We start from the raw sequence: 26,097 nt of genomic DNA on the forward strand, positions 1-26,097 counted from the left end.
ACGAATCATAACACTTTGTTTGCAATAAAACAACCTAATCAATGAGTCTATGAAGCCCCAAAAATGAGTTTGGTTGCAATACGTGGTTATATTAGAATTTGTTGCAATGAAAGTCTATAGCAGCTAGAGATGGATCCAATCATCAACTTGAAAAAATAAGCCAAGGGCATGAAAAGTGGAGGTGGGTTTGGTCCGTGGTGGCCGGGTAGTAGCAATAAAATAAGACCGACATAGTCACGCACTAGTTTGTATGGTACGTGTGCATCAAGCTAAGACGATGTTTTCTCATACATCTATCTAAATCTACCCCTTTTGATTTTAGTGGTTTACAAACTTTCACCACCCAATCTCCTAGAACTTAAGTCAAGTTTAATTATTTGAAGATACTACAATAAGATAACACACGAAATTTACATGTAATTTCACTCTTTGAACAATACATATATGTATGCACTTTTTTTGTTATAAATTAACACTTTGTTACAAATATGACCATTCCATTTAATAAAAGTCACAATTTTATCCAAAATCTATTCCCTAGATGTAAATTACGATCCATTTCATTGATCAGCTTTCTCTATTTCATTTATTCACCTTACTATAATTTTGTGCATAAACATGAAACCATTATCAAAGGATAGAGGGAATATGTAAAATGTAATTAAGTTAGTCTCAATTAATATTTTCTAAACTATCAGTTTAAGTTAATGACAAATATGAAAGTCAAAGTTTTGCAAGTATATTGAATTAGATCGAGAATGTAGTAAGTATCTATGCAAATCCATCATTTGAAGAGAGATAACTCGTTGTTCAATCAAAGAGGCGAGATAATTATGATTATTAAAATAATAGTTTTGGTTATATATTAATAATAGTACAAGATACCAAATATACTTCAGTAGTTGCATGATAGTTCAACTCTTTACGTGTAGAACAATTGGCTGAATTGATAAAGACACTTAGCAACGTTACAATAATAGTGTTCCAAATAAATTCGATCACATTATAAATTCCAACCCTGTTTTCTTTCACTGATTAATAAGTAATGGGTTATCTATAATGAAAAGTTGGAATTCTTTTGTTGACAAAATGGCTTCCAAGTTCAATTAATTTAAGGATAAATCAAAGTGTGATTGTTTATTTAGCCCACCTTTTTTTGCCTCTCAATCAGTGTAGGGGGTTAGTTTATGAAAGATAATATGGCCTGTATAATCTTACATTTTTAATTTATAAATCAAAGTGTGATTGTTATTAACTGCTACGTATAGTACTTAGCTTAACCAACTTATTTCGATCTATAAATTAAAGAGCTGTGGAATTACTATATTAAAGGAATTGAAGTTAACTATATAGACGAATGAAATTTGATCTCAAATCTTTGAGCCGGTAATCCATTCAAGATGTATGCCACGCAAAGTGAGCACATTCAATCATTTTTGTAAGAGACTAGGAGCAATTTATGCATTATATTGAAAGTGGGTGCATGCCAAACTCCTGGTTATGTAGGAGCTATTTTTCCTAGCTATTTTGGTGCACTTGTGCTTATGCTACGTATATGTGTTGGGTTCAAACTTAGGTGGATACATTTGTGGAAAGGGTGGAAGGGGGGAGCGGTTGGGGTTGAGGCAAGATGAGCCTTTGATAATGAGTTGGGCACAACTCGACTTGACTCACATGTATCCGTTTATAAATAGAGAAACACTCTAAGGTAGTAATAACAATGCAATATGCTTGTATGAGACAATTGTATTGATATATAGGTATGACATTTTATGTAAGTGATACACAAATGATTTGCATGACCAATTCTAATATTATAGTGTGCACAATTATTTGAAATGATCAAGGAGACATTTTTATCTCATAATTTAATTAAGATCGTCTATCTTGTGCTATAGTTCATAATATATCTTAACACTTAATTCATAGCCGTGAAATTCAGGCATAATGTAGGACGAGTAATAACATGAATAACAAAAGAGAAAAGTATATTAAAATAAAGGAGTGTTTTCCAGCGCAATTAGTAGGTTAAATGGAAAAATATGATCTCATAAAGCTACTAATTATTGTTAATGCAGCTTGTGAATGCCCCCATTTATTATTAAATAAAATCTTCCACCTCCCATTATCACATATATATTAGAATATAAGGGTAATAAAAAACCAATTAATCAAAGCTAGCAATCAATTGGATGATTATACTATCCTTGAGCATAGGAGTGGACATGGATTACGATGGGATCAAATTTCAATTATCTTAATTAATTAATTTAATTAATTTGCATGAATACACGACAAGAATGTACCAAACTGATGATAAATTAGTGTAGAGAAAAATAAGATTAAGTGGAATAAATGTCACCAAATTAAAATTAAAAGGAGGGTTTAGAAAAGGACATATATATACTTCGATCTTCTGAATGGAAGTTGGGAATACATTTGGCATCCATAAACTAGAGATTCTCAATAATTGAGCCATTATTACCACCTAAAAGTTTTCTCCATCTTAATCTTATTTTAATACAATATCATCTTTGGTATTTGAAAAGTGGCTTACAAATTTATTTATTTTTATTTTATTTGTGCTATATATTGGTATGTCCACAATTGATATTATTTTAAATCTTTTGCTTTTCGTCTATATACGTAGCTTTCTAGCTTAATTAGAGAATTTTCCTAAATAAAAAAGAAAAGCTTAATTAGAGAACTAACTCTGGGTCTTGGTTGAGTTTTAGAGAGAAAGTAAGTCCAAGATTTGATGTGGAATAAGACTATATAAATGTATAGATCAGATAATTGATAGAACTTTGGACTCTATTTAAAAGGTTCTAATGTTACAAAGACATGACCATTTCTCTTATATTTCTCATAACTTTTGTCCGTATTTTTTGCCTACGTGTTTAACCAAAAAAAAAAAAAAAAAAAAAAGAAACTATAGTATTTAGATTTGTTTGAGAACAAAACAGTTCAAAACAACAATTTTGTTAGTTAATACACTGAATAAATATAAATATATCTAGCTCTATATGCATGTAGAGCGTACAAACCTTTTCAATTACTATATTATTTTGTGCAAAACGCCCCCAAAAGATTTGTCATATGAGTTGTTATTACATTAAACATTTTTATAGATTGCGCAATTACATAGATTGCTAAAATTTTATATTACCTCAAGCTAAAGATTAATTGTAGCAAACCACTTCGGAATGCCGAACATGAAAAACAGTAATTTGGAAGAACAAAATCCATGGTGGGACAATACGTAGATGATCAAAATCGTGCCTAAGATTGCCACAGTAATTCCATATATATAGAATGTTTACTCATGATTGTGAAAGTAGTCTTAGAATATATATCTTACAACCTTGGAAAGATGAAAATTGAAAAATCCTTGATAAAAAGCACACAAATCTTGAGAAGATTACACTTACATCAACCAATTTTGTCTCAAGTGTATATAGTTCGTCATTTCATTGAATAATTTATGCACTCATCAATCAACGAACTCTAGATGATGATGGCCAAATTCCTAAACCCTTTTTCTTCTTTTTATTTTTGTCTTTCCATGGTTGATGATCAATATAGAGCATTGAGACAAACACAAGGATTTCGATCATCTCCTAGACTCGTACACTTGCATATGTCTCGTCCAAATCAATTATTACATGGTGTATATGATTGAACAACAGATGATGTCCTAGCATTTATATAATTACTAGTGGAAGATTAGAAGGTCTTGTATAAACTCGGTCTATACTATATTTATTGTATATACCCAATATTTAATATAGTCACATTTTGGATGATATAATCAATTTTTTAAATGATATAATTATCTTGTATGAGTCATATTTTAAATGATATAGGCGTATTTTAAATAATTTAGTTAGATGATATATAACTACTGTTTGATACTTTTTTTTAATGATACATTTACTTTTTGAATAATACATTTACAATGCAAATAATATAATCAGTTTCTGGATGATATAATCACTTTTGGATGATATACTTACACCTTTAGAACGTTATAATCACATTCTGTATGATATAATAATCACATTTCGAATGATATACTAGATGGTTGGTCTATTCTAGAATTTTTAGTGGAAGATAATGTTAAGTGGGTTTTAGCTTTACCATTGCTACAAGATCAGCAAGATTTTAACTTACTCGAAATAAGGGCATGAAGCCATAAATATAACTATTGAGAATAGCATGATGGATTTATGGTTAAGAGCACCAGATTGTTTGTTAACATGTAAAATCAAATAATCAATTCCTAGTATAAAAAGATAATTAAGTAAAATATCTTTGAGAATCCTCGCACAAAGAGATAGAATTTCGAAAACTGAATTTCAAAAGATATATTTCCCAAACAATATCTATATTTTATTTGAAGGAAAACAATATCTCTTAACATGGTCATATCCAAATAAAGAATTAACCCTAGATAGTATTTTCAATTAGAAATCCTATATATAGAAGGAAACCAATTTGTAGAGAAGTAAACTATGAAAACTTGCTTAACCCCATCCAAATAAAGGAACTAGTGTAGCAGTAAGATGTGCCACAACATTATCACATCTCTTATAATATGCATGGTCATATCCAAGTTAATTGCTGTGCAAGTATCAAATTAATCTATACATTTGAATCAATGAGAATTATAAAATTTACTTCATTTGTTTAACTAAATAAATAAAATACTAAAAACAGACCCATAATCCAAAACTTAACTTCATCTAAGTACAAAAACTCAAGAATAATTACTATCATTTGTTAGTCATCATAAAATCCATATAGGTCAGCATACCAAATAAATAAACCGAATCCATAAAAAGGAAAAATCAACTAATGACACAGTCATTATCATTGAGCAAATCCACAAATTCGAGTATATCAGATCGCATTTGGTTCTCAACATAGCACTGGAGGACTTGGTTTCGAACAACTTTATACCAAAGACAATATTTGTCATCACTCGCTTTCCTAGACAAGTACCATTCACATATAACAGCAGCAATTTTCATCACATAAAGACCACAATCATACACATTGGTTTGTTGTGGTGTAAAAAACTCTATATATACAGCCTCTTCATCATCATCCACCTTTGTTGTCGTCGAACCTTTGTCAAAATTGTTGCCTAGTCCATTCTTCCTAATCTTTTTAGGCTGCTTTAGAGTCATAGATGGTTTGTCATCATCCCCTACAAACTCCTTGACAGTATCGTAAAGCTTTTTGGCGTCCGAATGGTTTAGTCCTTTAACACTATCATGGTGCACAAACACATGAAGGGTCTTGTAATATACAAGTAGACTCCATTGTGTACATTCTTCCGTGTCAGTCGATATTTCTTCGTTATTGACGGTGTTGTTGATGGTGAAAAAAATAAGTTTTTTATCGACGAGTTTGAGGGACTCTGCAGTGTTCTTTACTCCCACAAAATCAGAATTAGCGAGTAAGAATGAGACTGCAGGGGATACAAAGAGGATGTCTTGTTCTTCATATGTGAATGTTAAGAACCGAAAGTAGAACTCTATAATCTGGTCATTAATGTAGCATGGATTTTTAAGGATTTCTCGATCCGACATGTATAAGATTATACCTTTGAAATTTATTATCTTCTCGTCTTCCATGACCTGCATCAATAATTTGAAGAAATTAAGTGATCAGAGGTAAATATTGAAGAAAACAAAGTGCATAATTTAAAACTTATACGAGTTACACCTAAAATAAACCTTAACCCTATCAATGAGAATACCTAATGTATGTAATTAAGAATCTTTTCATAACTATTGATTACATAAATCAATTCCATAAACCCAATTAATTATATCTCAAGGTATGTAAAAATTTCGTGGAAGAATCTAGAATTGGTGAATGATCTTGAAGATCAATTCTATGGCAATTTAAAGAGTATGTGTGTAGAATTTTCCACAGAATTCTTCCACCTCCATACATCATCTATAAATAGTGGTGTTGGGCATTATTTAGATTTACTACTTATTTTGATCTTTCTCCTAATTATTTATCTTTTAAATAAAAAATTAGAAAACAAAAGTGTTACTTCGTCACTGTTTAACGTTTAAATTTAGAATAATTTATTCCTAATCCCCTATTTCACAATATAGTGTTCACCCTAAAATACTTAAAACTTAACATAATTATTACATATTATGAAATTCCTAATCTAAATTTTTAAGGAGAAATAGAAATAAGATACCTTAGGCTTTTTTTAAGTATGTATACAGAGTTAAACCTAAAAGGCTAAAACTACATATGAGGCTAAAACTACATGTGAGAATATGTTTACCTAATTCAATTAGGACTTTTAACCCTAATATTATCAATGAGAATATGCATGTTTACCTAATATTATATAACTAAGGCTCTTATATAATCTTGTCAGAATTTATTCCTGATCTCATGTTCAACAAATTAACATTAGCAATTCAATATATTACGAAATTCCAACAAAATAACAATATATAACAAAAAAAACTAAAACCCTATAATTTAGAAATCGATTTATGGATGGAATCAAATATGTAGTATTGACAAAAGTATTCAGTTATTGGGGAAAAAGCAATATACTTCTAATGTCGAATCAAGATCAACTAGGACGGAAATAAAGCATTGGGTCGAACTTTGTAATAGCTATGAATAGTCATCGACTCCCCGGAAAGGGCAGAAGGATGGGACCTGTTATGGGACATACAATGCATTACAGACGTATGATCATCACGCTTCAATCGAGTTATTCTATTCCACTTCCTAGAAAGAAAAGAAATTAAATCAAAATACGCATGGCGATACATTTATACAAAACTAATAAATGATGTAACAAAAAATTTAAATGAAGTTACCTATATATATATATTACCTGTGAAAAAGTACAAAAATTATAGTATGTATATCATACTTAACAAAATTCGATAACAAATATTAAGTAATGTAATCAAACTAAATTTAGCATAGAGTGAGAAATTGATAGATTTGTATTATTTTGTCGTAATTGTTTTAGTATACCAGTTTTTCATATTTATTTTATTATAGATTAACTTGCAAAAAAAATCAATTTCTTGAAATGTGAAAGACATGCTACAATAATTTTAATAAAAATTTGAATTAATAGAAGTTAAAGGTATCAATTCTTAATAAGTCGATGTCCCTTGCATTAGAAAAAAAAAAAAAAAAAAAAAAAGTCAATTCTTAAACTCCTATAACGCTATAACCTGGTTGCAAAATTAAGTTAAACATTTGAAACCCATCCAACTGTTGAGTGAAATATACTTTGTACCAACTAAATTCTCTTTTAGCTTTTCAAAGCAACTTCGTATTTTTTGCCCTTGAATCCCACAAAAGTACAAAACACCCCATTACATTGCCCAAAGCTATAAAAAGTGTCACTGTTATATAGTGTCACTGTTATATGCACAATTGCATTATCATAGAACAAAAACACCAAAAGGGGTAAATTAAAAAAGAGAATTAAAGCGACATCCAAGATATAATTAACTACTTAATACTAAAGGACAGCTATAGTATAGCAATAACATTCTGATACAGAGCTCTCTGTTTTCAAAGAATTGCCTGGTAACAATTACTATTTCTAATAAAACTACACCCTTGAGGGAGAATTGTAAAAAAGAATAGGGTGTGAAGTCCACATCAAATATTCGATGTTAGCAACACCGCGATCCATACCCTTAGACCCATATAGTTTGTTTATCTTACATTTCACTATTTCAGAGCTGTGGTAGGATATAGAACTGATACAGATAGATATGCCTTCAACAATACAGTAACGTGTATCAATTGTTGGTCGTCATGGTTGAGCCAGCAACATCAGGCAGTGAACTTGCTCCAATACATGGAACTCCAAATCATGAGAAGCTCAGCGCATAACACTTTCTTTAACTAATTTCCGGCCACCAGAACTGCAAGAAAAGGATGTCATATCACATATATACATTTCACTACAATCATCCAATTATAATGAGTTGTCAAGAGGCTCACGTGTATTCAAGATGAATATTCATGAACCGACGGTTTTCCTTGCTTTGCGTTAGGGTCACAGATCCTTCAATGAGCTGATCTTGCTCAACTTCTATTGGCTCATAAAAGTAAATCAACGTCTGCAACCATCCAAATACATGTTTTTAATATCAAGAGGAAGGCTATTCCTTACATGACACAGTAATAAATTCTACTGAGTGGTGCAAGCAGTTCACTGATCAATTACATAAGCAAGCTGCCAAGCCACACAATTACATAGGAAACCAATAGGTTTTGAAAAAAAATTCTTGGACATTATCACACAATTGCAGGGATGGGCCTTGACGGGTTAACCGAGGCTTCGGTAGGGATGTCAAGATTCAAACAACACTATGTTCATTAGCTTTCATACAAAGAGGTTGAGTACAACCAGAGTTCTCAGAATTTCTAAACAAATGGAGTTTGACCTCTACTATAATCAATGGACATAACTTACCAAAAGTAACTACCACGAAAGTCCCAATCTAAGGTGACAAAGTTGGAGTTACAAACTCAAGGCCTCCTAGTTATCAATAATTATCCCACAAGTCTTGCAACCTTTTGGATTTATAACCACGATGTTGCTCAGGCGTATGACCAAGCCAGACGGCACAGTCTGTCAGGTGCAAAACAGGACTAAAATTTCTTGAATGGTTGCAACACGACTTGTCAACTTCAACTTTTGGGATCTTTAAATCAAGGCTCACATCTTACACTCATCTTGTTAACTACAATCCCAGGGATCTTAAACAAGCACAACAGGACAAGATGCTAGAGAGACAAGATTGAATCAGCACATAGAAAGACCTCTGGATGAAAACTAAAGCTTCTATCATCTGACTATAATAATAAAGAGTCTACTATGACATCAACAAATACACTTATGTAGGGGAGCACTAGAATAAGTTGGAAGATATGCTGAATCTGAGAACCTATCAAAGAGAAGTATCTATCACACATAACCAAAAAAGAAGAGTATGCATTTAGAGCTAGGTTGTTGGGTTGGTACTTGAACTTGATACTACTCAATCATAGACTCCACATCACTGCACATGAATAATGTCATGATAACAAGCACAGAATCCACATCCACATTACAAAGGAATTCGTGTATCAGGCCCCAAGATATAGCTAGGAATATGTAGAGGAAGAAAGTACCTGTTGCCAATGTGTTGGTGGACCCTCAGGGGCAGTAGATAAAACAAGTGCTTCGCTAGGATTTGTAGATCTCTTTCTATGTCTGTCATTTTCACAGTTATTGTTGGTAGTATTATCATTGGAGGAAGCACCATTGTTGGTTGGCAAATTGGCAGGTCCACCAAATTCAACGTCAAACCAGAATGCAAAGCCATGAAGTGGAGCTGAATTCATAAAATTGTAACAGAAGACACGGGTTATAGCTCAGCTGCTCACAACTCACAATTTGAAATGTCGCACATTAAATCAGAACATAAAAGTAACTTTTGGAATCATTTTAACCATTATTCTTATTAGTTCAGCCTTAATAGCCCTCAGCCTATTAGTTGTACCCTAATATGTGGTAACAAGGAACTACGTAGTCAATCAGCCAAAAGGGTATCTCATAAAATGAAATAGAAGCAGTTACAGAGTAACCGTGAGTATAACCACCATAGTCTACACTATACACTCAAGCAACGTGAAGTGTTCAACAACAAACTATAATAGACTCATCATAAATCCATCAATATTTCTTTTATTATTTCTTTAATTGGAGGGGGGGTGGGGGGGAATATCATTTCTTCAACTTCAATAATTTTTTTTTTTACCTAGAAGCCCAAGACTGGTACTAGCCTTGTGGAATAGATCACTTGAAAAGTTTTATAACATCTAAATTTAATAAATAGACAAGAGATGATCTTATAAAATTGGGTAGTGCAATGATTGGAAAAAAAAAAAAAAAAAAAAAAAAAAAAAAAAAAAAAAAAAAACCCAACCAACGCTTACCTCGCATCATAGACTGCAATTTAAACTTTGCCTCAACAGTTTCTAATTCTGTCAATGTAGTGGTATAGCAATCTACATGCTTTACCTGTATATAAAAAGCTGATCAGCCAAAGGTACTAGATAATACACCAGCTGATACATATGAATTAAAATTTTCAAGTTTCCCAAGAAAATTGCATGTAGGTAAGTTATAAATAAAGAAAACGTTATTTCACAAGCACATAACAAATGTTCTTGAGTCACACATAGTGTCATAGTCACCAAACTGACCTAAGGCAGAGCTTGGATGGATGACACAAAAGTAAAGGCAATATTTAAGCAGGAACAATCCAAGTCTATACAGCAATTATAATAGAAAACTCATTAAAATTCATTTCAAAGTCTCATCGCTTACAGGGCTTCTGAAGAAAGAGTAGGCAATATTATGGTACTTATGGACAATTATGACAATAGTTCCTCAACAAATAAGATTTTTCTTGACAAAACAAGCTTTGATTGACGCAATTTAGTGCCACCGACACTTCGAGAGAGGAGTCTGATTCCACAAAAGTGTAACATAGAAAAAGAATGACAATGAATGTGTGTCCACAGTTAGGAGATATTTGGTTTAAAATAGGATGTTGATGTCAAAAGAACGCAGGAAGTACATCTTCATTGGTTCTTGTGGTCGAAAATGCGGATAGAAGTAGAAGCAAATGTGAAATCTTGACACGCATGTCAGTTGGACAAAACTAAACGTTTTGAAAGAGGCGTCTTCTTCAACCTTTATCAGCTGTGGAGAAGTTGTTTATCTCATCTCTAAATTTCCACTAGTGATCAGGCAACAATCACTAACAGCGGTGGTTTGTAGGTTTTGAATTATAATGTATTCAATTTAGCATATATAATACTCCCTCCGTTTTTAAACTTGCTCCATTTCTCCATGCGCGGAGTTTTAGGAGAAATTGGAGAAAGTAATAAAATATGGAGGTAGTGAGGTAGGTGGAAGAATAAAAAATTGTAAAAAGCAAAAGTAGTTGAGAGAATTGGGGGAAAGAGAATTTGAAATTAATAAAATACTACCTCTGTTTTTCATTAGTTGACACGTTTTGACTTTAGCACTATTCACACACCTCCCTTTAACCATATTTTGTGATTTATATGTGAAGAAAAATATAGTCAAGTGGGATCTTATTAGATTCATTACAATGTATATTTTCAAAATATCAACTTTTAATAATTTTTGCTTATCGGTAATTAAAGATATTAAAGATTGAATTTGTGCATTGGCAAACATGACTAAAGAAATGTGTCAACTAAAAAGAAACGGAGTAAGTATGATTTATGTTGGGTCCACTAGTTGAGAGAAATGAATTAAATATTGTAAAAGCTTTCCAAATAAGGAAATGGAGCAAGTATTTAAAAATGGCCGGAATTGGAAAGTGGAGCAAGTATTTAAAAACACAGTAACGACAGCAAAATTACTCCCTGTGTATGTGGTTAAGTACTAGTCTATCAATTGACTTATCAATAGTAATCGAAATACTAGATTCACATGTTGGTTTCATTAGCAGAATTCGGAATTAAATTAAATCACCCATAGACAAATGAACAAAAGAAAGTATTAAAACCATACTAAAGAAGCATTTGTGGCATTGCATAACTAATGGCACACAATTCAATTATAAGTTAAAACCTCCACAAGAATTGGAAATAGAGATGAGCCCATTTCGAATTCACGATGGGCTAGCAAACACCTCCCGAGATCATGAACAAAATCAGGATGTGGTGCCACAGTTAATAAGATCACAAGATAGCCTAAACAAAGCATCCAGTCAGATGAAAAGGTAGACCAACAGCAAGCGCTCTTTAGAATTCATCTACAGAGACAAAGTATATTCAAATATTTGCACCATAAACTCATAAAACAAACCAAGACGACACATCACTCCGTGTTTCAAAGATATGGTGGTCCCCTTATCGTTATTCTTGGTAGGATCCAGTCAAAAGACTTGAGGTATAACTAACCTTTCATGTCACTAATGTCAGTTATTTAACCCATCGACTAAAAGAAAAGGAACTCCTATAAGCAAAGGGAGGCTTAGTGGGAGCATGAAACAACTCTTTACAATTCAGACTAAAATCAAAGAATTCCTGATGAGGACATTAGGTTCTTCAAGTGGGGGGTGGTTTGTAAGACCCTCAATATGCCTAGAGGGGCATGGTGTCGCCACGGATTTGATCCATGTATTTGGCACATCTGCCTAGTATATGTGAGTTGACTAAGAGGACTTCGGTACATATACTGATGTATGAAGTTTTTCTCCCAATTTCCTTTCCCTCCTTTGTATATGTGAGTTGAATTGGAGGACTTCGGTACATATACATCTACCTAGTATATGTGAGTTGAATTGGAGGACTTCGGTACACAGAGTGATTCAAAGATATGGTGGTCCACTGGTCCCTTTATCGTGTTTCAAAGATATGGTGGTCCCTTAATCGTTATCATCATGAATCTCTTACCCTCTCTTACTTTATTTTCCTTCCCTTTCACTGGAAAAAACAAATAATCAAACCTGTAACCCCTTCTCCACCGGTCACTATGCACCTTCATTAACAAAACATTGATCTCTCCCCAGGTGGTAAATTGGTAACCCCAACAAGAAATCAAATCATGCAGGTATCCAAGTATCCAGACGTATAATAATACCTTCAATTTTGGAAATTTATACCCGATCATCCAGACGATCATCGCAGTCATCTTTCTCCTCACTCCCTACCTTTCACACAGTTGAAAACCCTCACCTAGGCAATGTTTGAAAATCCCTAAATGACTCCCTCTCTACTCTCATTTTAATATCATCTGGCTTTTATTTACAATTTCTTCTAACATCAAAAGCAGGGGCCTAGTCAGCACTTATAGATTTTCTCTAGTTCTATTTCCATCAATTTTTTTAGTCCCTCTATTTTTTTAAGTGTTACACTTCCATTTTTGGCAAACAACTACATTTTAATGTTATATCTCTCTCTTCTCATGGTCCCCACTCAAACCCACTACTACTTTTTTTTTATTATTTCCTTCCCTCTCAAATTCCTTATCTTTCAATAAAATATTAAGTACACTATCTTATTCTATAATTTTATAATACCACAACTACCCTACTTATCTCTTATTATATTAAAGTCAATTAAATTACCTAAAACTATGTGCTGGTCAAAGTGTAACACTTAAAAAGAAACGGAGGGAGTAGTATCACACAACTTGAAGCTTTGGGCATTCAGATTAAGAGTAGGATCACACTGCAATCTTCCCTAGTCAGTCATCCCTTTGACCCAATGATACAATAAAAACACTACTAAAGCCCATAGCATATGTGCCTTTTTATAACATATTTCTGTTACATCTTTCTGACATTTTTGCTTTACTGCAATTTCATCTCCAAATGATTCCAATATAAGATGCATTTTTACCACTAGATGTTTTAGAATTATTTTTTTTCTGAAGAAACTATTTTGATCCACAACATGTCATTACTATGTCTCCTAATTTGTTAAACATTGTAGTATGTCTGCCTCACTTTCCCATCTCTGTTCTGCATATTAGTATTCTCACAGAAGAGGCGCGTCTTAACCTTATAAAGAAAAATTTTGCTATCCTCTGGTTTATGTAAAGTTTTTACCAGACACTAAGGTTTTATCAATTTGTTTAGATCTTACAAGCAAACATTCCAAAATCACTTTCAAGGAGCTAAAGAAAAGGGAATATCACTTGAACATGCATAAATTCAAAAAACAAAACCTCTCAAAAGAAAGAGCATTTTGACAGAAATGCAATCAAACACTTTACATGTGGCTCAGAGATAAGCAAAGCATAGGAATATCACTCGAGAAGATGAATTCAGAGAAAAAAATCTCAAAAAGTAGAAACATCTTAACAAAATAACCTATAAAATAAACCACTCGCTTGAATCCTAGATACTCTTCACTCAACTATAATTAGATTTGACAACAAAAACTAATATGAGGTGACTTGGGGAAGAAAGGACTCACCACATGGGGCCAAGTCAAGACATTCTCACCAGATATAGTCTCCACACTTGGCTCTTCAAATGCACACTGTTTAGCAAGTGGCACCATAGCTGACACTAGTGATACAGAAAAAGAAAATTCATCAAATTGAAAGGCCTAGCAAAAAAGGGGTAGTACAAACAATGACTAATAGTTTACTATAATCTGCTCTTTCACTGTTTCACAGTGATCGAATTGAAATAAATGATATATGATCAGACAAGATTATTCCTCTTTTATATAGCTTGCAACATAGCTACCAATGTATGTCATCTTGACTTTGCATATAAATCCATTAGATTATGCATGTATGCATAAAGTTGGTGCATGTTAAGATCATTGCTTTAGATTAGTAAATTTACTAGATAAATAAATTTAGTACAGCAAGATGTTTAATAAGTGCTTCACAAATAACCCAGTAGCGGAAAACAAAGGGTGAGATTCTCAAAAAAGGAACTAAACAAAGGGTGAAGGATTCTCCATGTGATAAAGACATGGAAGGAACCAAACAATACCAAACAAATTATACATATGTGGAGAATGTTGCAGCAACCTCAATAATTGCAAAACTGTCCTGAAATTATAAATTAGATAAATAAATTGCTTAACAAAAATCTGATGATTTATAGTTTTCTTCCTCATTGCAGTTCAAACAAGGGATACAGAGCATGTTACGAGAAATATTTCCAAGAGAAAAGCAAACAACCAGTATGGACATAATCCAAAGAAAACATTAAAACTAAATAAATTTGTCAATGGACATGCGATAGTTCATACTTACTATCAATTCCGTATACATTACGCCAAAAATCAATGCTCTGGGAGTATCGATCAGGATTTGTAACAGGTGCCATATATAGCTGCAGATAAACCAGTGAAAAGCAGATGTTATATACAGTCGTACAAGGTGCATTAATTAGTAATTTAAAAAAAAATTAATCACAGAAAAGAGCATACAGTTGCATGTGAAGGAAGTATAAGACCTCCAGGCTTCAGCCAACGGTCTCGAGCAGTAATCACGCTTCCCAGCATGCTCTACAGAAATAAAAAAAAGACTTAATGTTCAATGAAAGCGAAATAAAATTTGAAACCTCGGGTTGCAACATCTGAAATGAGAAATCTCAATACTGAGAATATTGTAACTGTGACACACATGTTCGAATCTTAACCTCATATAGAAGCATGTACCCCATCCATTCTGATATTATAATATCAACCTCTTCATCAATCTCCACGTCCTGCAATAATACACGAAATAAGGTAATACATGATAGACACAATAGTTGGCAAAACTGTAAAGACTAAAAGAACTACAGACAAGTATTTAAAATGTTCAGATCAGGATAAACAAAATGTGTACTAAGAAAACAAGTTATTTAAAATTTAATAATACGTCAGGCAGGAAGACTATCTGCAAATTTAATCTTTGTTTCAAAAATGAAGTCAGATAAGAGCGAATAATGGCAGTCAGACATTGACAAAAATCATCAACAGGCTGGCCATAAACAACAATAGTTCCCATACAGTGAGATGTCATAACAAATACTAAATCAACACAGGATAGACTAACGACATAACAAATGTTGAAACAATTACTTCTGGTATGATTTCGAATATAACATTTAAAAATGGATAAAAATCATTGGAGGTTCTCATAAGCAAATTTTTTTTTTCTTCTTAATTTTCCAACTCAGAAATTCCTGCAAACTGAAAGTTGTAGCATTTATTAATTTACTCAGTGTCTTTGGACTCTTATCCCCACTCCAATGACAACGATTAAGGGCTTGAAGGTAGATAAATCCGGTGTCTTTTCAGGCAGTTCAAATCATAAGCACAACAGACAAAAATATCTATCCTTCCAATAATTTGAAACAAAGCCTTTTACAGAAAGATATTGTTGCTAAAAATGTCAGGGTGCAGATTTCAGCTTCAAATACAGTAATCAATGGAAGATTGCTATTGTTAAAAAGTAGAATAGTTGAGAACTCGAGACACAGTAATTGCTATTATGTCCCAATACTCTGTTAGTTCTGGTTGTAAGATATATATTAAGAAATGCTTCAGAAGACACATGAATTCCAGAACAATACTTCAGAAGGAATGCTTTTCTTTCAGTATATTAGTGCTTGGGGTTTGAAACAGAATACTCATGGGAAAGAGTTGTCTTTTCTTATTTTCCTAAGGGCTCATGCATCTACATGGCTACACCTTTCCATTAATTTCACCATATACTATTAGATTTCAGTTTAAAGCTCAAATTCCTCGGTAATTAATTGACACAGATTACATGAATATATCAGCTTCTGCCCAAAAATATGTTAAAGGACACTCAATCATAAGCAAGGACAAACAGAAATCACTGGCTGGAGTAAAGTTCATAAATCCTAAAACCTGTTGTTGAGGTGTTGCTGTCATCAGTTTCTTACAATTGAAATAATACTTGTACATGAGTTGAATTGGGCCCAAGTTTCCAGAATTAAATGCAAATTATGCAACAAGTAAACTTTCAAGATCTAGAAAAGCATAATCACTCAGAAGCAACATTCTATCATATTACAAGTAAATCATCCCTAACATAGCCAGACCTTCGTGGTTTAGCCAGATAATGAAAATGTTTGTTTCAGAATCCTACCTCCACTCGTCCATGCAATACTTTAACAATATCAGACAGATTATTTGCATTGACGACTTCATTTGCCTGTTACAATGCAACAATTGTGAGGAGGTGCTTGAAATACTGTAAGACCAAAAAAAAAAAAAAAAATGTTTACGTATATATTGTGACAGAAGAAGAAAGAGCTACCAACAGGAGCAGACCTTGGGGGTGTTGTTGGTAGGGTGGGTTGGGGTAGGGAGTTTTATGACCTAAACGAAATTATACTTCCTCTGAATCCTTATAATTGCAACAATTTGACTTTTACATTTTTTTTAATCCAATTTTGACCACAAATTTCACTAACATTAAGAATATGTTATTATGTAAAATGTTGTTGAACAAGTATCAATGTATATTAAAGATGTAAATTGTTAGAGATGTGCAGTAGCAAACATGAAAGTCAAACTATTGCAACTTCTAAGGAAATTGAGAGTCAAAAGCATCGATATATACTTCAAGTGGCTTGTCAAACTCTGAAATAGTGATGATATTGCCACGAGTCAAAAGCATCGATATATACTTCAAGTGGCTTGTCAAACTCTGAAATAGTGATGATATTGCCACCTTAATGTCATCAAAAGCAACTTGGCACTTCTCAAACCATTCCTATTTCTAGCATTTCTTTCAACATGTACTAGCAGCAATACCATTTTAGAATACAGCTTGATGGATGTGCGACAGTAGTTGGCTGTAGCTAAGGAACTATGATACAAAATTGAGAACAATAGAGAAGCCAAAAAGTTGGCATATGGGTTACATTATTGTTGCTACAGCCTACAAAGGCATTGGTTGGTTCAAATGTAAGATACTAGGACTTGGACATGGGTGTCCAACTTAGTTGGATATGGTACATATAAGATACACTATATGGATGATCCGAGAGTAATGAGAAAAAAAATCCAGACTAAAACCAAAAACAAAAGAAAGAGAAACAATTACAAAATTAAGCTGACCATGCAACAATAGGTTAGGGGAAATTAAGAAGAATAGTTGTTGGGTCAAGACTCACTTCAAAGGGAGAATAAATACACGAGTAAAAAAGGAATAGGAACAAGGGACAAAGAGAGAGAAGTAGAAATTTAAATGTCAGCACATGATCCTAGAAAGAGGGCAAATTGGACATCAAATTACATCTAGATACTAGAATGTCAAACTTCAAGAAGTCCGACAAGCATATTGATGGCTCTTCTCACAAGAAACCTCTCTTCAATAAAGATGTTACATTTGAGAAGAAAAAAAAGGTTATTCATTTAAACATAAAGTCCAACAAATAAATTAAAAGGTTTCATAACTAGATAGTCTTGATGTCTCATATGAGATGAGAAAAGATTATCTAGGTTCTGGAAAGTCCGAACTTCAATAAGTTTGACAAAAAAATTGAGAGATCTAAGGTCTAAGAAGAAACCCCTCTTCCATTAAAATGTTTCATTTTGTTTCTTTGATAATTTATCTGTACTCTACTATAAAGGAGAAGGCGGTTTCAGGGATAATTATGACAAAGCGACCAATGTTACCTAAAGAAAGGCACAACTATGGTCTACGGATCCAATTGTCCAATATAATAATTTTTAACATTTCATGTGGCAAAGCATAAATCCTCAAAAAAAGAAAAAAAAAACACACACACACACACACATACATACAAAAGGCAAAGAGTACTTCAACTGTAGTTCAAGGGGAAGAAAGAGAAAATAATGGAGCACATGCACCAGAGAAGACAACAAATGCTCCGAAAATCACAATTTACACTTCTCTCCACCATCACCAAAACACTGAATGTAATCTTTCTTCATATTGTAGATTTCATCTTCAATAGACCAATCTTCGGACTTTCTCCTAGATCTAATGAGCTTCAACTTTATAGTTTTAATAAAAATCTCGAAGACCAATCGTCACCCATATCTCCCTCCATCCTCTCTAATTTCTACTAGGGAAGTTTTAACAACTCTTAATTATTTTGCACCTGGATATGTGTGATAACCGGTACCCCAACAAATATTTCATGTTTGACTAGCATAGCTTATGACATGATGAGTAAAGAGTTTCTTTATTTATGGTTAAACAAATAGATTTGGAGGGTAGAAAAGACATTGAATTAAGTGTTGCTAGCCACTTGCTAGATTTTTGGAGATGATAATAGGTGCTTCTAAAGAATGATTTTCTAAGTGATGGTGGTTAATAAGTTGTGGTACATGGACAATCATCACCTTTATTTCACATAGAGTTGTATTTAAGGAACAAGGAAGGAATTTAAGGTGAAGAGTGGAGGTCTACTACATGAACATGACAACCAAGATATCTCCTTCGGTTTCCTTTTATCTAATGTAATATTCCTACAAACCAAAATTTTTCATGTCCTTTTACAATCCCTTCCATCCAAGATCTATCCTCTCTTCCTTGCCTTATAAATACTCCATCACTTTCCTTATCAATGTATAGCTTCCATAGTAGACCGCCCTTGCATAAATTTAAATTGGTTCTCATAGATCCTCATAATTTAATGGTGTGGCTCATGAGTTTTATACCTCAATAGTTTGAGAAATCTAGAGCATCCCCTCTAATCTAACAAATTGGTACCAAAGTGTTTTTCCTCAAATTGTATGGCATCTTCTTAGTTCTCCCCTTTCCATATACTTTGCAAGCTTTAAGCTTTAAACCAAAGTTGTTACGGCTTAAAAAACAAAATTAGCATCAAATTCTCCAGATTTGTCATACGATTTCCGAGGGAATAAAGCACCTTGTCAAGGGTTGTCTCCCAATAACATAATAATGGGACATGAATTCGGAATGCGCTGAAACTTGGGGCACATATTATTTTGGACTAATGCCAATAAAGATCGGGATGGATTTCCAAGATAAATAGATAGACTAACAGTGACCTACCTTCAGGAAGGAAAAAGAAAAAAATTAAGAGGACAGACAGTTGAGAAATTTAGTATAATCCATTACTGTGCAAAAATTGAAATTGACTTGCCAAATCTTTCCTTCCAACAATTGTTATATGATTAGCAATCTGGCACTAAACAAAAATGGAAGACTAGAAAGGAGTCGCATTGCAACAAAGAAGAATCTAGTCAACACATGAACTAAGCAAAGCATCAACTGACTAGTATTAGGAAGCATAATTTCATTAAAATCACATGAGGAGTCCGTGACTACTATTAGGAAGCATAATCTCAATAAAATACCTGCACCGCAATGTCACTAGCGTCCACTGCATAAACCTGACAAAGGTAAAGAAAATTAGAAGCCATGAATGTAAAGAGCATATACATCCCCTTTCCATATACTTTGCAAGCTTTAAACTTTTTGTAAATCGCAGTTCCAAAACTAGCATAAAATTTGGGAAGCAGGGAGTAATCAAGATAGTTAACATTCAGCGAAATTTCAAAATCATAGAGGAACAAGGCATAAATCTATTGGTTTCTTATAGTATGTAAACTACTCAAGAGGTCTTTCGAGAAAGAAAAATCAAGAGCTAGTAACATTCCTGAATCCTGAATCCCTTTTAAATCTGGTACATGAGTAACATGACTATAAAAACTTGTACAAGGGGATTTTTTTTTTTTTTTTTCTTAGGAGTCAATATCATAAAGGGGATATTATCTTCAAAATAACAATCACCTTCCTTGTTTAAAGTGTATGGATAAAAAATTTTGCAGGAAAGACAGTGGGGTCAATTTTCATTGTTTTGATAGATATGAGGTTAGGATAAGAAAAGAGTGAAAAATAAAAAATGTAGAGCTACAAAGATATTGATTATGCCACAAATGAATTTCTAATATGATCATGTAATGAAGGCAGATATGGCACTAATGCACTACAGTGGTTTGTTTTTCTCCAGGTGACTTACTTAAACTTCCTTATCTGGGAGCTTAGAGACTCCTAAACTATGCTTGGTCATATAAAGCCTTCAAATCATCCTGTTTGATGCTTGTGTAAAGTAGTGATTAAAATTCATTTCAGCGTTGCTGGTCATTGGATGAATATTACATACCATGATCGTTAATTTATCTTGAGGGTATCATTACTTAAATCTGCTGCTACCCTCAACACTTAATATCTATGTAGGTTGAGCATTAGTAGATATTGTTCTTAACCTTCTTTTAAGGATGGATGGCATACCATTTTCAATTGATGTCTTTCTCAAATATATCCCTGTATTACTCACCACATGATTATCATTTTCAAGGTGAACAAAAACAAGCTAATAAAGTTATGATATATCAGTAATCCAGTATATCACTTTTCCCTATCATTCAGAAAACTAAAATGTGATTGAAGTTCAAAGGGAAACTAAAATTAATCCAAACCCATCCAGGAGATATCTAACTTTCCATAACCACATTGAGAGGTTCCTCTAGTCTTACCTTTGGTTTTCATATGTATCTAGTTGGCTTCATCTGATAGCAAGTATGATAAGGATATTCAATTATATCTTGTTAAAATCTGTGCATTGCCCTAGCCAAAGTTATAGTAATAGTCACAATGTTCTATAATCCAATAATCATCTACAACATCAGGATAGAAACATACTCAAGATCCTACTAGCATCTATGTGGAAATATAAGGATCACTTCATTGCCCCCAAAATGACCATTGATACAAACTACATTGTTCTAGCATCTAAAGAGTACCTCAAGCTACTCTTTACTGTGACAAACTTATTGTCATCCTTTGATTATAAGAAATTAAACACATTAACAGTTTTCTGCAGCAAAACCTAAGAATTTGTGTTTCTTGCCTTCATTTCATAAATAAATCAGCTGAAAAAACCTGGGAAATCCAAAAAACTGAGTAAGAATCAAAACAAATTTACCCTTTTAGCTCCAGCTTGTGCACAAAATATAGATAGAATGCCTGTACCACAGCCGACATCCACAACAACCTGCAAAACTTGTTAAGTAAAATCTATTAACAGGGAAGCGTGCATAATCTCCTTTCACCTATACTATAAGTCTATAAAGCCAATGCATATGCCTTCTTGTCATTATAATTACAAAGGGTAGCTGTAAAAACTGACTGTCAATTACACATTTAGAGTTATAGTATTAAAATAAAATATGACAAATGTATCCTAAATGGAATGAAAGACTTTAGGTGACTTTGAAAAGAGAGTTACTGATTTTATGTAAATCCAAGAATCACAATCCGATCACTGTTTGCAAAGGTTGATACTAATGTTTTCGGTGTGAGTTATCAAAGATCAAATCCGAGTAGAAAGTAATTACAAAACGCCAACAATATTAGCCTTACTTTGCCTGCAATCAAATGTTGATGTTTCAAAATTGCATTCTGATAAGTGCTAGTCCTCACATGATCCTGTGCATAGATTAAAGAGAGCTAAGAATATTTATGGTAAGTTATATGGCAATAGATAGCATAAAATTACAATAAAAAAAAAACTCTACTCATTAACGTCTTCATCAGATTAAATAGACTGCATGTTAATCTTATTCACTTTCCAGTCACAAAACATTGGACAATTATTACGTATATATGAATTTTTTTGATAAAACATCGAAGTTATCAAACAGCTTTGAAGCATAATATAAGGCAGGTGGCACTTGAACTTTTACAAGTTACACCCAACAACACAACAACAAAAGCTTAGTGCCAAAATGATTAGAAATCGGCTAACATGAATCACATAAGGAACCAACCGAAAAGGAAAAAGACCATAAAAATAAAGATTGAATAAAAGTTGGATAAAAGTGAGTTAAGTGACTGACAAAAAGAGTTTGCAAATAAAATTTACAAGAGTTTTAAAAGAGTGGTAAGGGGATAAAAGGGAAGGAATAACATGCGAGTAAAAACATAAAGGTTTGAAAAAACATTAGCAAAGAACATATGTAAAGTTTGCAAAACACGAGTTAAGTAAAATAGTAAATGATAAAATAAAATAAGCAGAGAAAAGAACAATTCCATTTGAAAACATTAGAGAGTAACACAGCATTGCACACAAGACACACACCTAGATCACTTTGAATCTTAGACACAGCAGTAGAATCATCCTTGTCATCGCAAATGGTTAATCATACAAACTAATTTTTAAATCTCATACAATTTTATCAGCCATATCCACGTCCAATCACCACTGTAGGAACATTTGATCCTAAAGACATTCGTGTAAACAACTCATCATAACCCCAAACTCTGACTGGTAGTTCACAATCCAAGATAAATAATGAAGGAACTAATAATAGCAACATCACCACCACCTCCTTAACTCGTCTACTAGACTTCGAAACAGCCGAATACATTAAAAAGGACAGACCAATCAGACAAGACAGAGTAAAGTACCTAATTTACGAAAATTCACATTATATCTAACAATTCCACATTTTCCTAGATCATCCCAATCCCTAAAAAGTGATAATCAAGAAGTTTATATTCAACTCTTGGACAAACAGTATTATAAAAGAGGCAATAATTCGCGGCATATAACTGAAACCCAAATATAGAGTCAGCAAGAAAAGCTTCACACTAAAACCCTACATTACGTTTCAAACTTGTAATACATTCACAAAAAGATTGATGGGCTGCATAGCAAACATTACCAACTTTCGAGGCTAGTTTTCTAGGTTATCAAACAAACCTGAATCAATCAACATTACATAATGTACTTAATCAATCTTGACTTCAATTATCACAAAACCCCTAAGCATTTCTCCATATTAATCAAAATATTAAAATCTTGAAGCGCCAATGTCCTTCATTTGAAAAGGTTATAATTAAAGAAACAATAAGCAATTAATTGTTAATAAACCCTAATTACTGAATTTAATGAAATGATCATAAACAAAAATAGAATTATTACAAAGAAATTGCAAAGAAGAAAAGGCAGAAAATAGAAAGAAAAACCTTAATCATCTCTTCGTGAATGCCGAGATGAGAGTAAGACTGGAAGTAGGCAACATCGAAGTCAGTACAAGGAGGTGCGTCGGAAATGGCGGCACCGTCGGCGGAAGAGGCGTCGCGTGATAAACGGCGAGCCTTCCTCACCCAATCTCTGTGATAAGTTGCCGGCGCCGCCGTCGTAGTCGTCGTCGCTGACGTCGGCGCCGCCATTGAAGTAGAATGGCCGTTGCAGTCGCCGCCACTTGAAGTCGCCAACATCTTCTTCACACTCTCACTCTCTCTATCGGTCTACTGCGAGTACTTCTCTGTGACTCTGTCCTTATTTCGCTAAGTGTTGATGCTTTCTTTTTGTTTTGTTTAGTTTTTTTTTTCTCTTTTTTTTTTTTTTTTTTTCTTTTTTTTTTTTTTTTTTTTTTTTTTGTTGTTGTTGTTGTAAGAAGGTTAAAAAAAGGGGAAGAATATTGAATTCACATACAATAATTGAATATATTCAATCTCAAGGACTGACATATAGACATATATACTTATACGAAAATGAAGAATTATGATTATATTCGTGTTAATGCAGAAGATATTTTGAGTTTTAGATTAATTACTTAATTAATTAATAACCTATTAAGTGACATATTAATTGACATTTATGATGATTTAAATTGGTTGACTTTCTCATATTATTGCTATTTCCTTTTTTTTTTTTAAACTTGGAACAGTTTGTCTTTTACACCATTTATACACTTAACTTTGATGGGTATACGTGTGGTGTCGCAATAGAGGCCAATTATACACCTACAATCAATTGCATCAAATTTTGTTTGAATTTAAAACTATAATAAGTTGAAAGACCATACCCCTTCATAGAAGAATATATCAAACAACGATGCGAAAGAAACTAGTTATCAATTTTAGATTCCTTGTACAATGAACGTGGTTTTGCACCATTATAATATTACTCCGTATATAATTTAATTTGTATAGATCTTGAGTATAGACAATGTAGCTTCATTGTTGCAATTCAAAGAAATGTTTGATGACATGGGTTGTGGCCAAAATGTTCCTCAATCATTTTGCCTCTTCTCTTGTTGTTGCCGACACCAAAAATTTAGTCTCCGTGGTGGAATGTCTAAGGCACGTTTGTTTCTTTGACGCCCAAGAACAGCTCCTCCGCCAAGCAAAAATATCCACCTACTACTCATCAAGTAAAGGTTGGGTTACTAAGTCACTAGGAGGATGATCTGTGCAACATTTGTGATCCTAGAAGAGCGTCTTTATACCATTACCTACTGCAGTCCTTGTGCCTTCTCCTTAGAACTTAGCATCCTCAGTGATGCCACTCCAAACATTTGACATGCAACTTTTGGCTCAAATATGTTGACATCACATCGTCGTTTGCAATTATTCGCTCATAACACCAATGTCGTTACCAGGAGCCTTAGGACCAGAAATTAAGGAGAGACATTATAAAATATGAATCTTTCATGCATAACCAAGGTGGCAAATTATACACCATAAGCACAACAGGCCAAGTACTATGATTAGTGCTCATATTACTAAATGGACTGAAACCATCACTAGCCAAACCAAGTCTAAGATTTCTAGCTTCTCGAGCAAACTCTAGATAATTTTCATCTAAATTCTTCCAAGCTAAGGAATCAGCAGGGTGCCTTTGTTTCCCATCTTTACTATGTCCCTTTTTATTCCATCTCATTAATTCAGATGTTTTACGTGACATAAAAAGACGTTTTAAACGTGGGATTAGTGGAAAATGTCGAAGCACCTTTGCTGGACCACTTTTCTTTCCAATTAATGGATCTTTCCATCTTGATACATCACATACATTGCATTTTTCATCATTAACTTTCTCTTTCCAGTATAACATGCAATCATTAGGACATGCATCAATTTTAGTATATCCTAAACCTAAATCATCCATGATCTTCATTTGGTATAAATTTTTTGGCAAGTTTGATCCATTAGGAAGAACATCATTTAATAATTGCAGCATATGATTGAGTGATGTATCACTCCACCGATACAAACATTTCATTTGATGAAGTCGGAGAATGAATGACAAATTTGTGAATTTATCACAACCAGGATATAATTCTGTTTTAGCATCTTGCATAAACTGGTGAAACTTTTGAACTTCTAAATTCGTCTCTCCCTCACCAACTTGTGGAAAGTCATCTAGATTATTTTTTGAACTAGGAAATCCAAAAGCATCATGAAGTAATCTATACATATCATCATCGGCCCCATTATTAGACTCCTCATCACTTAAAACTTCATCGTCTACTCTAGATGGCGAAGGTTCTTCCCCATGAAATACCCAAATACTATTAGCATAATTTTTATCAAAACCCACACAAAATAAATGCTCACGAACATCTTTAGGATCAAGATACACATTGACAGCACATCTCTTACATGGACATTTAATCCTCCCATTAAAGGCTGAAATATTAAGTGAAGATTGTATGAAATTATTTACTCCTTCCCTGTATTCAGGACCATTTCTTGGCATATAT

General features: G+C 33.2%; 2 protein-coding genes across 2 annotated transcripts; both read right to left on the reverse strand.

Annotated features, from left to right (window-relative positions):
* Window positions 1–4,850: 4,850 nt before the first annotated feature.
* On the reverse strand, window positions 4,851–5,597 carry LOC110716354 (NEDD8-specific protease 1-like). Its single transcript, XM_021894973.1, has one exon. It carries the CDS (start codon window positions 5,595–5,597, stop codon window positions 4,851–4,853), a length of 747 nt encoding a protein of 248 aa, XP_021750665.1.
* Window positions 5,598–7,423: 1,826 nt separating this feature from the next.
* Window positions 7,424–23,972, reverse strand: LOC110716261 (probable protein arginine N-methyltransferase 6). Its single transcript, XM_021894871.1, has 13 exons — window positions 23,576–23,972; window positions 21,968–22,033; window positions 21,531–21,599; window positions 19,900–19,935; window positions 16,688–16,753; window positions 15,225–15,293; window positions 15,013–15,090; window positions 14,837–14,915; window positions 14,038–14,132; window positions 10,009–10,093; window positions 9,202–9,404; window positions 8,026–8,144; window positions 7,424–7,946 (listed from the first exon to the last, which is right to left on the reverse strand). Exons 1-13 carry the CDS (start codon window positions 23,828–23,830, stop codon window positions 7,904–7,906), a joined length of 1,263 nt encoding a protein of 420 aa, XP_021750563.1. The 5' UTR covers window positions 23,831–23,972; the 3' UTR covers window positions 7,424–7,903.
* Window positions 23,973–26,097: the final 2,125 nt, after the last annotated feature.

The sequence above is a fragment of the Chenopodium quinoa genome, unplaced genomic scaffold (genome assembly GCF_001683475.1).
Source record: "Chenopodium quinoa cultivar QQ74 unplaced genomic scaffold, ASM168347v1, whole genome shotgun sequence".
NCBI lineage: Eukaryota > Viridiplantae > Streptophyta > Magnoliopsida > Caryophyllales > Amaranthaceae > Chenopodium > Chenopodium quinoa.